Source organism: Scardinius erythrophthalmus (assembly GCF_964197995.2).
Source record: "Scardinius erythrophthalmus genome assembly, chromosome: 2".
In the NCBI taxonomy this organism is placed as follows: domain Eukaryota; kingdom Metazoa; phylum Chordata; class Actinopteri; order Cypriniformes; family Leuciscidae; genus Scardinius; species Scardinius erythrophthalmus.
In genome coordinates this window covers 56,579,690-56,597,625 of record NC_138222.1, presented here as the reverse complement: position 1 = coordinate 56,597,625, position 17,936 = coordinate 56,579,690, and the positions used below count along the sequence as shown (strand labels likewise).

Sequence of the window (17,936 nt, the reverse complement as noted above, 5' to 3'; positions counted from 1 at the left end):
CACAACTTGATTTCTTTAAAGTGTTTAAATGGGTTGCTTAAGGACACAGGATACTGTCCTGTCCATTAAAGGCAAAATGGCAATAAATATATATTTAAAAAATGTATTTTCTGATATATATATCTATATATGTATATATATATATACTGTATACTGGAGGGGCTGTATATGTGTGTTAGTGTGATCATGTACTTGTTAAAGTTGATGTCCAACAAGCCCGCCTTCCCTTTACAGCGGATCATGAGTGGCTGGTCAAGACTGCTGAGACACTTTTTGTTCAGACTCTGACTCCAGTCTGTGAAGATCCTCCTCACAGTCTCATCCAGAATCTGACACAGCCTAGCATAATTCACATGCACTTCCTCTCCACTGCTGATGCGAGGCAGGAAATGAGTGCGCCGGAGAGCCTAGACAACACATGTGCAAAAAACACACGTTGACAAACAGACGGGAAGAGCTCAGATAGAACGAATAGCCTTCTGTGAGCGCACATATCATCACTTACAAGCAAACAACGTCTTGAGATCTTACCGAGTCACACATGCAAGGTCACAAACAATCAAAACAACCGTCAGTGCACAACTAAGCTAAACAAACCAAGGGTAAACATCGCTCATGTTAGGAATTTCTCATAGGCTATGCAGCAAATATGTAAACATATTTTACCATGCCCAATCAGACCTTTATTAAGCTTGGGTTTTAGCCTCCCTTTTGTTTCTCTATGGGGCTTTTTGGGATCAGTTGTGGGGAAATGCAATTTAATCATATCTGTATACAATTAAAGCGAATGCCAGCTCTTAATTGCCTTCTTAAAGAAAGTGGAAAACGAATTTAAACACAATGGAGAGGCGATGTGCCCTTTATGCAAACTGAGGAAAAAGTGAGATGAGAAGTGAAAGAAAGAGAAAACAGGAGACAGAAATAGAGAGGAAGGGTTTGTGAAATGGAAAGTGACAAAAAGAACGAGAAAGTAAGTATGTGGCGGCACAGCTGGCTTTAATAGCATTAGGGCCTATGTGGCTGGACCCTGGCTGGACTTCAGGGCCTCTGCTGGGGCCCCTCACTGGCCTCTGACACACTCGTCAACACAGAGAAGAGCTCATCAATGGAGTTAAGCTGTTTCTGACACCTCCCGGATTCAGTCCGGTGGAGGTTTTGGGTTGGATTCTGATTCATTTGTCTGTAAAACCCAATAGAGTTCACCTATAAAGGGTGAGGGGAAAAGGGTACGGCCTGGTGCATGCTGGGATTGAACTGATTAGTCACCTTGTGGTCTCCTAACACATATCTGGTTGAAGCATATTTCAGGAAACTGTGATACTTTTATTTGACAGTGGGATTTTTATATGAGAGCTTTTGGTGGGGACTCAAGTCAGTTTGATTTCAGTATGTTTGATATCTTGGGAAATAAAATCCTATTAAATAATTTTTTTAGTATCTTTGAGGAAACACAAAATAATTAATCCTAACTACTGTACATTATATATAACCTATTACACTGATCCCACAAAACCTTACGTGCTTGGTTTATTTTAAGCTAAATGTGAACAAAAGTAAACAAGGGAGTGGTTTTAGACTGATGAGGCTCATTGGGAGTTGTTTTGATTGGTTCATTAAAAAGAACCAGCTCATGAGACTCATTCATTAGTGAATCGGACTAATCGGTCATGGCAACTGACTGAAATAAAATAATTTATGTTGAAGTACTAAAATTACAAATTAAAATAAAACTGAAATGAAAATTCAAGTTGAATAGAAATATATTCTTATAGACTTAGAAAAATGCTTGTAAGCTTGTAAGAAATAAGTATAAAGTAATACAAAATCACAAAAGCAAATAATAAATTACTAAAATGAAAACTGAAAATATGAAAATGTAATTCAAAATATTAATAAATAGTATAACAGTATATAAATGATAATAAAATTACACTGTTTCAGGGGGACCAGTGTTTCTCACTTATTACAAGTTCACAACTCATTTTTCTTTTCTTTTGCCATGGCACTGCACTGTCAGAATTTCATGAAAATCGATAAGTTCCAAAATGTGTTTTTTAAACACCAGGGCCGGTTACAACAAGTTACAACTTAGCCTAGTTTTGACGTAAATGGGCAGTAAGATACAACTAACGCACTACTAAATATTTTTGCGTTGCACCATTAAACTTAGTTGAAGCGTAAATATAAAAAATATATATTTTTGTGAGTGAATGCAGCAATATCACAAACATAAATGGACAACTTTTAAGGCGATTTTCTCAATGTTTCGATTTTTTTGCACCCTCAGATTCCAGATTTTCAAATATTGTATCTCGGCCAAACATTGTCCTATCCTAACAAACCATACATCAATGGAAAGCTTATTTATTCATAAATAAATATTCATGATTTCAAAAACAATTAAAAAAAATTTACCCTTGTGACTGGTTTTGTGGTCCAGGGTCACATACTGTATATGATAATGCTGACATTTACACTCGCTTACATTTTAAGTGAGAGAAAACTATGCGAATAGATTACTTTATTTGAGGCTCATCAACACGAACCCATCGGTCCATGTTGTGCATGTCAAATAAAATTAGTCATAATCAATAAATGTTATTTCTTATGTTTTTTTGTATCAGTACTTATTTATCCTTATTAATTTCATTTTAAATACAGTTTCTGAATGTTATTTACATATAAAAACACTTATGTTATTTATGATTAAGTATCGTATTTAATGGAAACGGATTTTTACAGTTAGTTAAGTGAGGCAAAAGAAGTTAAAATGAAGGATAAACTGAAATTCCCAGCATTTAAACAACTTTTGCTCACATATTTGAAGGCTGCAATCGGATCATCGAGGGTAAACCTCATATTATGCAACTACGCATTACTTTAGGGAGAGCTTACGACCTCCTAGCTACGCTCTGCCTTACGAACAAATGGTGCAATGAAATATAGTACAGAGTTAGTTACAAACTAGCTAGCAGTTACTAAGCCTCTAGTGTGGAATTTACGTTCCAATTTAAGAAAGAAATTACGAACGGCTGGTGCAACCCTACCCAGAACCGTTTCTGAATAAAAAAATCAAAAAGGTTTTTGATTCCCACCCCTGATCTTATACCGTAGTTAGATTTTTTGAAGGTTTAACCAACATCTCACACTGTCTCTTTCAGTCTTTCTAACTCACACACAGAATCTCACCTCCATAGGTCTTTCTATCTGTGAGCGGAGAGCTCGGATCAGGTGGACCTGTCCTGCGTGTTGAGGAATATGAGCAGGAATGAGAGATGATGTCCTGACCATCACCATACTGACATTATCCAACTCAGCACTGAGCAGAGCGTATAGATCCACCGTCTTCCTGTCAATGGTCCGCCTGATGGCCTGAGAGAGATATAAAAGAGAAACACTCAGGAAATATGGTAAACAGTGGTAAAATTAAATTACTGTAATACACAGCCTCTTGTTACTTGCTTAATGCAGAACAAATCACTGCTATGATCATTTGCCAATGCCTTGTTATTACTTCATAAAATCTGTTTATTAGTATTTCATTTTACTTTACTTTCAGTAGCATATTTTTGTCTTAGACTTTTTATTATTTGTTCTAATTCTTTTGGCAATAATGCATAATGCAGCACTTTGAAATTTAAGACTCAAAAGCTGAATGAGAATGACAGAACGAATGGGCAAAGGAGAAGAGAAAAGACTGAAGGGGAAGACAAAAGTCAGAAGAGATGAAGGTGATTAATGAGGTAAACATCTCAATGACATTAAGTAAAGAGACAGGTGACAGGTGAGAGAGCAGAGGGCATGTGTGTGTGTGTGTGTGTGTGTGTGTGTGTGGTCCTGCTATTGAACTTTTGAGTAAATGAGAGTGAAAAGGAAGTGACATGGAAAGTCTGTGTGTGGTCTGTTCTGCTGGAGTCATTTGTATTCACTGTATTTGCTAAGGAGAGCTGCGCTCTGACAGTGCGCAAGGTTTTAAAGGAGGTGATAAAGTGTGTGTGAATTGAAGGCTAAGTGTGTGTGAGAAAGACCTCTCTTCCAGACAGGTGCTGAAACATGTCAAGCAACTGTACTCCTTCCTCCACACAGTTCACCGTCTCGAAGGTCGAAGTGATCAAATTCTGCATCATCACCTCCAGATCTTTCACTTTAGCACAGAAGCTAAAACACACATGCACACACACACACACACACACACACACACACACACACGAATAAACAAGCGGCACAAAACAACAAAGAAATGGGCAGAACTGTACAGCATGCTCCAGACACAAATCGGTGCCCTCTATACAAAGGCAGAGTCCAGCGCACACACACACACTCTCGGCCATAAATGGAGGCTGGTATTGATTTGGGTGCTCTCAATATGCTGAGACACTATGAAACACCTGCCCCAGACACAAGCACAGCTGTTTGTCTTGGCAACAACATCCTAACCCTATGACCCGTCTCGGCCCCAATCCATCATGGCCATCAGATGCACACACTAGCTCACAAACAGCTCCCTTTCCCAAGGTCCGGCAGTGCCTGGGGCGGGGGTACAGGGGGGATGTGTTCTCTAGAGTCTGATGGGTAGACCAGCTTCCGTCACACACACTCAGGATGGTATTCAGACAAGCAGCCAAACTGCCTGCTGCCACAAACAGTTGTGAATGACAATAGGGGCACGATGGGCTCATTCGCAGCAGGCACAGTGATCCTCTCCCCACTGCACATACATTTAGGCAGAATATTCATGAAAAAGTATCTATATGATCCAAATATGCAGGTCATTATATGCATATTTATGGAGATATGCTAATACAGGATGTATGGAAATCCCCAACAGGCCAGCAGGCCAATAAACAGGAGAATGACAAACATTCATAAATATACATGAGAACCAGAAGGACTGACTGCCTCATAGACAGCCTGGCAGAAAGACTGACACACAATCTTACATATTTAGCGTGTCACTACACAACAAAACTAGATCGCTCCCATTCTAGTCAATGAAGCTGTCTACACTGTAAGGACCAAGAATAAGGCAAAACCCCTTTTTCTAATGTTGTTGCCCTGTCAGTAACTCAAGCGGCTTCATTTTATATAGGCTATATTTTTTAAATATAATTCAATCAAGAGACTCTTGGAATAGATTTGAACAGCATTTATTGTCAAAGGGATAGTTCAACAAAAAACTTAAATTCTTGCATTAATTTCTCACCCTCATGTCGTTCCAAACCCGTAAGACTTTTGTTCATCTTCAGAACAAAAATAAAGATATTTTTGATGAAATCTGAAAGCTTTCTGTCCCTCCATTGACAGCTACGCAACTGACACTGTGACACTTCAAAAAGTTCATAATGAGATTGTAAAACTAATCCATATGAATTGAGCGGTTTAGTCCAAATTTTCTGAAGAGACTCGATCGCTTTATATGATGAACAGATTTAATTTAGACTATATGAGAGCGAGTAATTAATGACAGAATTTTCATTTTTGGGATAACTAACCCTTTAAGAATGGAATGTACAGAGTCTTGGCGGACTAGATCTGCTACACTGCTGCTGATGCATGAGTGAAGGCTACTGCCGAAACATGCACATCAATACAGTGAATAGAATGCAAGCTGCTGCAAGGAAAGTAGGGAGAACCCCCTAGCAAATCTAAGAGGGTGGTGGTGGGGAAGGTGCAGCGCTAGGAAATGTATTCCACTCCGAATCGGCTTATCTCAGTACATCACGCAATGTACTGAGATGAGCCGGCTCAAGATGGAAATAAATAGGTTACGTAGATAGAACAAACAGATTGTCATTTGGTTTTAAGAGAACCAATCAGCTGCTTGGAAGAGTTTCAAGAGTTTTCAAATAAATACAGCATAAGAGACTACTTTAAAAGTACTCAAAAGTACAAAAAAGTTTTTTTACCACAGTAAAAAAGAAAACTTTTGAATGGTACTGTGTTTAATTAATTTACTTTAATAAATAAATAATTAATATACAATTTATGTTATTAAATTATTTTGTTACTAATGTTTGATTTGTTGAAAATTTAAGTAGGATTTTATTATTAATGGAATGTATTTTCAATTTAATCTTGATGAAGCCCAAGGCTCACAGCTGATTGGTCCACAATTAGGAAACATTCAGAGGTGATGTGCAGCTTCCAGCAGACGCAGCATTGATCGCTTCCAGTGTAGATATCATATTGGCCATATGTACAAACTGTAGCTCTTAACAAACAAAGCTAGCTATTTCACAGAACCTTTCTTTCTCTCTGTGCCCTGATCAGTTTACAAACACACTGCACCTGGAGTAGTTCTCGTGCCAAAAGGTGCTTCCGACATCCAGGATGTCCTTAACAGACTTCAGGACCTGCAGGCTGTTGTCAAAGGTTGCCTCTATGAACAGCAATCTCTGAGTGACCTCTGACCCCTGACGCCCTGCAAAGCATGGCAACGGCACCCGCTTACCCTCTTTGTAGCGAGCAAAATGCTGCTGACACTCACACACCTGAAAGAAAGAGAAACAAACATATTAATTAAATGTCTTTTATTAAAAATCTAAAAATCTAGCATTACAAATTTAATAGATGTTCAAAATATAGTTTTTTCCCATAATGAGTCCATATTTAATTTTGATGTTTTTTTTTTTTTTTTTTTAATGAATGAAATGCTAAATTGCTCAAAACTCAGTTTGACCTCCAATGGTTGATAGACAACAATTTCTATTTTCACTATTCAAAAAAAAAGAGAATAGAATGCACTATTTTCTGTCCTATTTGTGGAAAGTGCCAAAAGTATGTGGAACTAATAGGAGCACACCGCAAAAAAAGTGCATGAATAAATATAAAAATGACAAGTGATATAAAATACAGGTCTCAGCAAGGACAGTAAGTCCTGGAAAATACGAGAAGTGAAAGCAAAAAAAAACACAGAGATGTGAATTATTGAGAAATCTGAGAGCCTATTCTTCGGATGTGTGTTTGAAAAAAGTAGGGGTGTAAAAATTCTGCATAGTTTGTGAGTGTGTTTGTTTGCATCATTTTGTATTCTCACCTCTATTAGGTCTTTGCATCTTTGCACAAAGGCATTCACCAGAGCAAATATGCTAATCTGGTCGAGCGACCACCCTTGGGAAGAGTATCTGAAAAGAGAAAGGAAAAAGAGAGAGTGTTTAGTCAAAGTTCATACATCATCTTCACCATCATTTTTGTTCCTCAAGAGCAGGACTGTAAGGGAGAGCAGAGAAAAATGGAGAAGTCGGCTATGTCACTACTCCCTTGCTAAAGGTTTTTAAATTTCACATGGCGCACAAGCAAAACAAAACACTGGCGGTGGCTGGCTGCCATCCAGAGCAGTGAGGGATCAGGTCAGAAATGATCTGTCATAGGCATAATTGCATCCGCCATAGTTCCATATCAGCCGGCCTGGCGTTCCTCAGATTGCTTTTCACACCTCATTCTTCTACTGATGGAAAGGTAATCCTCACTGCCGCTCACAGACAAACACCTTTAGCGGGGCAGAGAGGAAGCCAGGGTCACGAGGAGGGGAAAAGAGAGGGAGCGTGTGAGAGATATACAGGAAAAGAGAGTGAGACCTCAGCAGGATGACTCTGTTAGCGGATAGGCGTGATAGTACATGTTAAGTGAGAGATTTAGTCAAAGGGAGAAACCAGATCCATGGCCTCGTTCTGAAGCACCCAATATACTTTCAGCGAAATCAAAGAACTACCTGGTGTGACAAAATTTAGGCCAAAATGAAGTTCGTTTGGAGTTCGTTTTGTGAGTTCTAAACAGCTTTTTAAAGCAAAAAGTTTGCTCCGGCTGGTCAACACCATCGAACTACCATTGGTCCATGGCGAGCACGTAATAGGACAGGTGTGGCTCTGAGGCTCCGCCTTCTTTGACATGGAAATCTTATCCGGTTCATTTTCTCTGTTGAGTCCGTCAAGGTCAGAAGTCCGCGAGTGAAAACAAACACTGGTGAGCTGCTTTATAGTAGACATTGAACTGTAATTCGCTGTAATTTTATGTTTAATACTGTAAATCTGTTTGGTTTAAAGCGTTCTATTGTATAAGTGCTATAAGACTGGAAAAACTGGAAGAACTGGAAGAGAGAGCTACTCTCTGAGAGAACAAAAAAAATTAAAGGAGAACTTGGTAACTTTTTTAACTTAATAAAACTGTCTAGAAATCATTTGGATGGTTTAACAACCTGTTCTGGTGATATTGGTGACTTTCCCCGCTCCCCCCAGCGTTCCCAGGCGGAAAACCAACCTTGCAACTTGGGGACTACCGTCCCGGCAAAATAGAAATTGGAAGTCTCGTGAGAAGCGAGAACGAGAACGAGAATGAGCGTGAAACACGAATCGCTTTACGGCAATTCAACATAAACACACACGCATGTATGATGTATTACCAGATTACCCACCTCGGTAGACATAGCTCCACACGATACAGTCGGCTTTCTCCGATCAAAACAAACGCATATGAGCAGCGGTAGAGAGGGGGAGGAGGCCGCCGCAAGTGAGTTTTTTACGACCGTGTTGTGACATATACGCCCCCCCACAGCTGTAGGGGGAGCTCGTGGGGAAAACATGCGACAACAAAAGGGAAAATCAGCGAAGAAGTGACTAGAGTTCGCTAGAGTTGCCGAGTTCTCCTTTAACATTTGAACTCACCCTTGTGCACTATCGCGACGAAAGTCTCACCTCCGAATCATCCTAATCTACGTTTCTTCTCCTCATCCCCCACTCCTTCTCCCTCATGCTGAGATCACCAACACTCACACAAGAATCTATATGTTTTAATGTCAATAATTATCATCGCGTATTATACATGTTTAGTATAATTTGAAATGTCTCTGTGCGACTGGTACAAGTGTCTCATTCCCAAATAAGTAAAACAAAAGGTAATAAGGTTTTTAAGAGTTTAGAGATAACTGGCACACAAAGGAAGGTGGTCTCTAGACAAATGATCTCCTACTCCCAAAAGGTGTCAACTCTGAATGTAAATTCCCATTGTTAGCAGATGTTTCCATGTGAAAGAAGTTTCTGTCTATATAATGAAATGTAACGAGAAGGATCAGCGCGATTCTGACCTCAAAGACTTCAGCATCATGTATTTCCTAATGTCGGGTTCGCATCTCTTCTCTTTATTCCAGAGCATTCGATGTTTTGTATTTATTATCTTTGAATAGATTATACAATTGGCATGATATATTTACCTGACATAATAAATTGTAAACATTTGATTTTATCCTAACGGACTCATTATTTGCAGTAAAGAGTTAAAAGGAATAGTCAAACATTCATTCACATTTAATGATGCACAGATATCACTAAAACCTTTTCAGTTATGGAGTCAGATAAAACAACGAGAAAATACACATGAGAAAATGTATTGCATTTAATAAAAAAAACTTTGCCACGAGAAAATGCAGTAACACGCAGAGACCTTCCCCGCTGGTCGGATGCCTACTTTGGGCCGATTGAGCGCAGGCTTACAGTGCTATAAATAAACATGTCTGAGTTTACTTGACTGGAGTGCTTTGTTGGGGTAGTAGTGCTGTGGTATTTGAAACCGGACATTTTTTGGAGGTCTTAATCTTGGCCGCATTTGTACTCGGTCTTGTCTAAGTCTAAGACTGAGAGGACTCAGGATTTCATTTCAAGGCCACAACTGCGGGAATATCACTAAATTGCTGGTGCATTGTCAGTTTTATTTGTTAAAATCATTAATGGGGCTGGATGTAAAACATCCTGCTTCAATGCAATCAATAACTCATTTCTAATTTTATTTCTTTTGCTACTGTCGTGCTGGGTCAGAAATCAACGAGGGGTTGTGTCAAAAATGTCACCAAAATTAATACAAATGGCTACAAAATATAATATGATTGCAAAAAAGTACAGTACTTGCATGAGATCTTGATTTTTTATATTACATAAGATAATATTACAAGAGCTAGAGAGCCGTTTTCACAAATATGAGCACAATTGAAAACATACTGATTTTATACAAATGTTCAATAAAAAACATTTTATTTAAAAAAAAAAAATCTCAACAGTATGTATGCAGTTGTAATTGTACCAATTCAGATGCTTCGGATGAACTTCTGTCCCACCTCTGCAGTGCAAAGATGAACTCTGTTAGTGATTTCATTTGATTGGTAACAGCTCTAGTGTCTTATTATTCTAAAAGTACTGATTGATTAAATATAAGACATTTCTCAATCAGTAAAGTGGATCTTTTAGATGAATTTAAGGAATGCTGGTCTGGTCTTAGTCTTGACTCTGTCTCGCCCTTCTTTGGTCTTGTCTTTGTCAAACTCGCAAAGTTTTGGCTCAACACACAGTGGGTCTTGGTCTTGACTTGGTGTTGATCATTTGGAGCGATCCGTTTGCCAGCGTTTTGCGATTTCATTCATTTACAGCCTCTATAACAGTATGAGTGGGGTAATAACAAGCCACCGCATAAGTTCTAGGAAGGTCTCCACGCGTAAAACGCAAATTTCCTTTTCATCTTTCATACTACTTTGATTTATGTAAAGAAATCCCAGAAAAAAAAGTGTAATATGTATTATTAAAGAGAAAAATAACTGCCGTCTGGCGCAACGACTAAATTACGATTTTCGCCTTGCACAGAGATCATAGTCATCAGAGCGGAGGATGAGAGCTTAAATTGAAATGCGGGCCGAGCTTTAATGACTAAGATTCAAAAACACATTGAAATGACGGTGAGCCGCACACCAGCAATCAGTTCTCCTGAATCATTTACAGGACCACCCGACACAGGCATCTCCACTTCGTCTTCTAAATCCTTAATCACCAGTTAGCCCATGTTATTTCGGAGGGAACGGAGCTATGCCGGGCTGCTCAGTTCACTGCAAAACACTTAATATCGCCATGAATTATGGTCAGTTTGACAGCTATGCCCTTTAACCACAGGGATAAACAGCCAATATGAATGTTTTGGCATGTGAAAAAGCGTAAATCCGTTCAAATTGGTGTCTAATTAAAGAAGGGCTTATGCAGGGAGTAATAATGCTCCAGTAAATGGCTGTCATGCAAAAGAAATAAAGGAAGAGGGGTGAGGGAGGACAACTTTTGTACAACTAAAAGGGATTGGGAGGAAGAATAACAGACAAAAAGCGATGAACGGTTGTTCTGGGAAAGAGAGAGAGAGAGAGAGAGAGAGAGAGAGAGAGAGAGTGAGAGAGAGACAGAGTAAGTGATTATGAGATAGACATGATCCAGTGGTATAGGTCTCAGAGAAGGTCGTCATTGGGCCCATAGTGATGAATGCACTGTCTAAACACACAGGAGGACACAGAGGTGAATGTCAGACATAGGCAGTAACACAGATTATAGACGATAAGATATCATTATGTTTATTCTCTTACACGCTCTCTGGCTCCAGGGTCACATCCCTTTGAACGAGTAACTGCATACCATGAACCATGATAAAATGTTATTACAACATCTAGCAAGGTTAGAGATGTTGACTTAAACAGAAAATGTGAGTGAGTTTATCAAGAAGCTAAGTGCTTATGGAAAAATAAATGAGTGAAATCAGTGAAATGCAAACACCCAGCATTTTCACCAAATAAACAAAATATTAATTAAAATGAGACCAGTGTTTCATAAAAGTGTTCGCCATTATTGGTCCTAACTAGACAAAACAGTAGGGGATCGGCGGCAACCATAAGAGGGGGCAATTTAATTTAAATAGGCTAACCAATAAAATGTCAGTTATTCAGACCATGCTTGGTAAAGCTCCCTCTCAGCCTGAGAAAAAAAGTGACAGTTTCACTGTGAATTTTCAAGAAAATTGACTTTAGAGTTGCATAAAATCATTTTTAGATGTCCAATATTTTTCTACTGCTGTATGAATTTTTTATGCCAAATATGAATTCAAAGTAATATCTACAGCAGGGGTACTCAAGTTCAGATGCCAAGGGGGCCACATTTAAACCATATTAAATGTGAAGGGCCACAAATTACAACTTGCATCGTAAAACTTTATTTATGACAATATTTGCAGTTTTTACTTATATAGAAATTCAGTTTATTACCTATATTGCTAGGTAAGTCTTGCTAGTCTGTTCTATTTAAAGTTATACTGAACATAAAATAAAAATTTAAATCTGGATAATAATTTTCTTGCGATATTAATGCAAAAAAAAAAAGAGAGTTCATACTCAGAGTATTAAAAAACCTTGCTAGGTAATTCTAGCTAGTCTTTGTCCTATTTAAAGTAGGCTAATACTAAACATGAAAATAAAAAATATGGAACAAAAAGTAGATTAACAGTTTTCTAGCAATATTAATTATTAATAGTAAGCAAAAAAAAAAACTTTGCAAGGTAAGTCTTGCTAGTCTTTGTCCAATTTAAAATAATACTGAACATGAAAATAAAAATGCACAATTCTGAACAATGATTATTAAATCAAACAACAATATTGTAGATGATAAATTCAAAGTTATTTTTTTTTCTTTTCAAAACGCTTTAAATCCATAATTTTTTTTTCCAAAACACTATAAATCCATCCTTTTTTCCCCCTAAAATGCTATAAATCTTTTTATTTTTTGTTTTTTTAAAAAGTCTTTTGTCTTTTATTTTTCGAGTTTGCATTTATGAGGAAAAAACAATGTTACGTGACAGTTCTCCATTACGGACGTGAGCGCTCTGAAAGCGGCAGTAAAAGACTTTCAAACTTTCACAGAGACCTCAAACACAAAGCACAAACCTTTCTTTAAAAATGGCGTTTATCACGTTTTGGAAAACAGCTCTTCATATATTATCTTTATATTTAAATATTTAACAATTATTGATTAGGCCTATATATTATAATATATATAGCTATTAGCCTACATCAAATGTTCAATTATTTATTATAGGCCTATGTTTTCTTTAGATGACATTATACAGGGTCGGTTTACAAATTTATAAGGCTATTATTATTATTATTAGCCTACTAATACTAGGCCAACTATTATCCCAGTAGGCTACATGTAACTTTTTAGTTTGTCAGAATTCGCTCAAAAGCAGCTTTGATCAATTTTTCATGCGAGCCATGCCCCGTTCCGAACTAAACTGCCGGTTATAACTGGAGGTTTTGCGACAGTGTCGTGAACTCATTGACGTATTGACAGCTCGTAATTGTAATGGGAGGGAGCGCTTTTTGCTACTGTTTATAACCCATTGACAATTTCAAAATAAGTTTTGTTTTTTAGGCTGTTAAGAGGATCATCGGCCAATTACACACTGCAGTAGAGATGCGCGGATCAGCTCTAACGTCACCTGAATCAGCTGTGAAAGTGCGCAGCTCTGAATGCACGAGCTAATGCATAGCGCGCCGCACACACAAGATGCCTGACAGTTTTACTGCTTGTTTTGCTATTGTTGCGCTTATCAAGTTAATGGTACATTATCAAGTAGCTATATAAATTCTCACTAAACATTCCACACACATCACAATGACGATGATGAATGTTATTTTTTATTAATCGACCGTCCGCAATATACATAGATATAAATCACACTGTCTAATATTCACACAACTTTTGAGCTCAAATTATTAAAAAAAGTGCGTTCATCTTTTGCATGACGCGGGCCATAAAATGAATGCCGATGGGCCGGATGCGGGCCGCCTGTAGAGTATCTGTGATCTACAGTATGTAATCTCTAGGTTGTTAAGTGAACATGGATGAAAACACTCTCACTGGTAGCTATCATGCATGATTTCATCATAGCTGTGATGTCAGTGGCAAATGTAACACTATAAAACACTATAGTATCAAAACTAAATGACAGAATTAAGAATTCAATCGTTAAAATGAAATGTGTAATGAACATTTGGTGTTAGAGGCATGACACAAGCACACATACAGTTTCCATGTTTTATGGGGACTTTCCATAGACATAATTATTTTTTATTCTGTACAAACTACGTATGTATTCTATCCCCTAACTATAAACCTGCTCATCACAGAAAACTTTCTGCATTTTTACATTTTCAAAAAAAATCTTAATTTTATTTGATTTATAAGCTGTTTTCCTGATGGGGACTAAAAAAATGTCCCACAAGGTCAAATATTACTGGTATTACTATCCTTGTGGGGACATTGGGTCCCCATAACGTAGGGAATACCAGGACTGCACACACACACACACACACACACACACACATACACGTGTGCGCGTTTAAACACAAACACACAAACTCAATCTGCAAAACTTTCGTTCAAAGCACGACTGCCGGAGCAGTTAGCGGTACCATGGCAATGATTCCAACCATGACAGATATTTTATGAGGTCATGTGTGTTTCAGAAAGCCTGAAAGGATTCAAGCTCAGTCATTATACAGAAGAATAACCAGGCTGACCACAAAGGTTACGATTCATATGGGGACAGGGTGCACTGCTCCTTACTGAGCAACCTTTAAAGGCATTGTCTGGAAAATCTGACATGATTGACTCAAAATTCAATAAAACTAAGGGTAAAGAAAAGAGGGAATAGGAGTGAAGGGAAAAGTGGAGAAAAAGAAAACTTAAAAGTCAAGACGAAGATATTACTGCTTTCATAGCTCACAAAACTAGTAAACTGACTAATTTCCTACTACTTAACTGAAAAACAGAGATTCTAATTATTGGACACGTAATAACCTAGAATACTGTCCAACACTTGATGGCTGCTCTGTCAAGTCCTCGTCGTCGGTTAGGAACCTGGGTGTGCTCTTTGATACCAATTTCCATACCAAATGCCACATTTCTAGTATCTGTAAAACCGCATTCTTCCATCTTAAAAATATATAATTACGCTTATAATTAATATATAATTAATTATATAATTATAATTATTAATTATATAATTATATATATTATGCTCTCATTGATGCGGAACAATTAGTTCATGCGTTCATGACCTCAAGGCTAGATTACTGTAATGCTCTACTGGGTGGTTGCCCTGCATGCTTAATAAATTAACTTAAGCTGGTCCAAAATGCAGCAGCTCGAGTTCTTACCAGAACCAGGAAGTATGACCATATTAGCCCGGTTCTATCAACACTGCATTAACTCCCTATTAAACATTGTATACATTTTTAAATATTGCTGATTACTTACAAAGCACTAATGCCTCGTTTCCACTGAGCAGTACGGTACGGTACGGGACAGTACGGTACGGTTCGGGTCTGTTAACCATGATCTGGCTAGCGTTTCCACTGCCAACAGTACCCTTACTTGATAGGCGTGGTGTTTCGATCAACGTCATTTTCGCGCGAAGAACATAGTAAACTACAATGGATGACATGCAGCAGATCTTGTTCTTGCTCCTCGACATGTTTGTCACAAGAAGACAAGCGCCGACATTAGGCTTTTCTCAATATCAAGTACGCAAAGTTTGTACTTGCCATGTGCGACTCCTACATGCAAATGGTACAGCGCGTTTTTAAAAGCGTCACTCAGCTCGCTCTGCTGCTCGTTATCTCTGTTAACTTGCTCTGTATGCTACATTTTAAGCAACAATAAAACGAAATATGTTATAAAACACCATTCTGCCTCTTTTCGTTTTCATTTAAATAAATTAAACATTAGGGACACAAATGTGGTTCATGCGCAACGCATATTGATTATTCACTGCACGTTATTCTATTTATAACAAAACGAAATTTAAAACACAACCCTAACGTTACCTCTTTTCGTTTAAAAAAAAAAAAATTAAACATATTCCAGGCAATATATGCGTTTGTACAAATGTTGCAATAAACATCAGTGATAATCTTGTAATAAAAAAATGACAAGAAACCTATTTCTTTTTGTAAAATTTCAGTTTTATCAATAATAGCCTATATAAAAGTTTAAGTAAAAGGTACAAGAAGCTATACAATAAGAAATAAAGCAAACAATTCAGTCAAATATCCAAATGCAGCGCTCTAGTCTAACATTACAAGTAAATATGACGTTAATATGAAACTATTAGCCCTCAGCCAAAACGATTGACAGGGAACTCATTATATATTCACGAGAGCAAAGATCGCCCGTTAGGTCTACACAAGACGAATTATATCTCATGTTTAACCACTACCGTCGGAGTAAGCGACGAACGTCAGAAGATTAGCCGAGGAGAGGCTCATCCAGCCGGGAAACATGAGCGCCGAGCGCCCGCTGAACGCATGGATCACAACCAAAAAAAAAAAAAAAAAATCATCTTTATAAATAAACCACAGATTTGAGCTTTAAACAACTACATTCTCGCCTGAAAAACTCTTAAAATTACATTTCGTGATACAGTAACAGTAGTATTATATTAAACTGTATATTAAAAAATGGCGCTTCTTATGTTGTCATTGTCATTCCCCTTGTAGCACGCGCAAGTGACGATTCTCTGTCAACCAATCAACGTCCTGCAGTGAGTCTAGCTCCACCTTTTAGTACCGTTCCACTGTGCTAGGTACCCCAATGGAAGGGTACCTAAAAAGTGGTACGGTACGGTTCGGCATTTTGGTACCATTCACAAGTTTTGATAGTGGAAACGCAAATAAATGCGTACCGTTCCGTTCCGTACCGTACCGTACTGCTCAGTGGAAACGAGGCATAAATGGTTTAGCTCCCCAGTACTTGAGCGAGTTCTTAACGCATTATAGTCCTTGACATCTATTGCGATCTCAAAATTCCGGCCAGTCGATAGTACCCAGAATATCAAAATCAACAGCTCGAATACTTTAATTTCCTATTATCACTGTAAAGCTGCTTTGAAACAGTCCATATTGTTAAAAGCGCTATATAAAATGAAGGTGACTTGACTTGACTTGACAAAACTTAACTGAAGTTCTCAATTGTGTTTCATTTCAGTATCAACGTTGCCTCAGGTTGTCTCAACGTTTTCTTTTCTTTATTCACAGAATAAAGTGACCTGCTACATTTACCAAAAATGAACAGTATAATAAGAGAGAAAGATATAGAGTACTACATCCTGCAATGCACTAGACTTCCGTCTCTTGACTCATTCGATTGAACTGCCAAATGTTAAAATGGCTATAAAACGGAAGTACTGATAGATCTTTTCTGCCGTATTGTGACGTACATCCGAGTGAAAAGGGCCATCAGTTTTTGATTGGATCGAGGCAGATCTGAATGCAAGCTTGCAGTCAATTGTAAGAAAGTGTTGGGGCTTAAGCAGATAAAATGACATACCACACGGGGAAAGATGAGTTATGACATTTTGATTAAAAATTATGAGGTCAGAAAAACATAGCCTTTCACTTTAGATTGCAGATTTTAGTATCTTGGAAAATCTGAGCACAGTTTGTGATATTGTTGAGATCTCATCTGAAAATTGGAAAGACGTTAAATTAATACTTGAGTAAAGACTCCATTAAATCCCATTACTGTCAAGAACAACAGATATATTATAGAGATCTCATTTGTGATTTGTCTTTCAAATGGGGTGAAAAGGAAAAAAAGAGGTGAAGAATTTTTTTTTATTAAAGATTGGAAAAAAAGAGATTGAATGATAAAGTAAGAGTGAAAAGCAAAAGAGAAAAAGAAAAAAAGGGGGACAGAGGAGGACCAGGAGGACAGAGGATGAAGGGCATGCTACAGCAAACCCTACATTAATCATGTGTCACAACACACACATATATAAACATTTACACCATGAGGTTGAGCAAACCAACTTAAGTGATCCCTACTTATACATACGATGCAAGTAAAATAGCTCTGGAGAAAAACACAGGTGACCTTTGACTCGTGGCTGTCCAGACTGATAGAGCTGACGGCTGGCTTTGATCAATCATTTCTCTGAAAGTATCTGACGTGATGTGAGCAGCAAAGAACAACACGAGTATTCAAAAGCTGACATGTGTTTATTACAAATAGTATAAAACGGTATCTAAAAGCACCCATCTCGAAGACGTCACCCGAGAAAATGAACACTGAAGGACTAAGACATTTGCG

General features: G+C 37.9%; 1 protein-coding gene across 1 annotated transcript in view; it reads right to left on the bottom strand.

The window, feature by feature from the left end:
* dnah2 (dynein, axonemal, heavy chain 2) overlaps positions 1–17,936 on the bottom strand; it is a gene marked incomplete at its 5' end in the record, with an annotated part of 165,133 nt that overhangs the window by 121,315 nt on the left and 25,882 nt on the right. Inside the window, 5 exons of the mRNA XM_081349604.1 lie at positions 193–407; positions 3,190–3,372; positions 4,029–4,158; positions 6,289–6,491; positions 7,037–7,124. Of these exons, the coding sequence (XP_081205730.1) occupies positions 193–407; positions 3,190–3,372; positions 4,029–4,158; positions 6,289–6,491; positions 7,037–7,124 (819 nt within the window). The remainder of the gene's footprint in view (positions 1–192; positions 408–3,189; positions 3,373–4,028; positions 4,159–6,288; positions 6,492–7,036; positions 7,125–17,936) is intronic.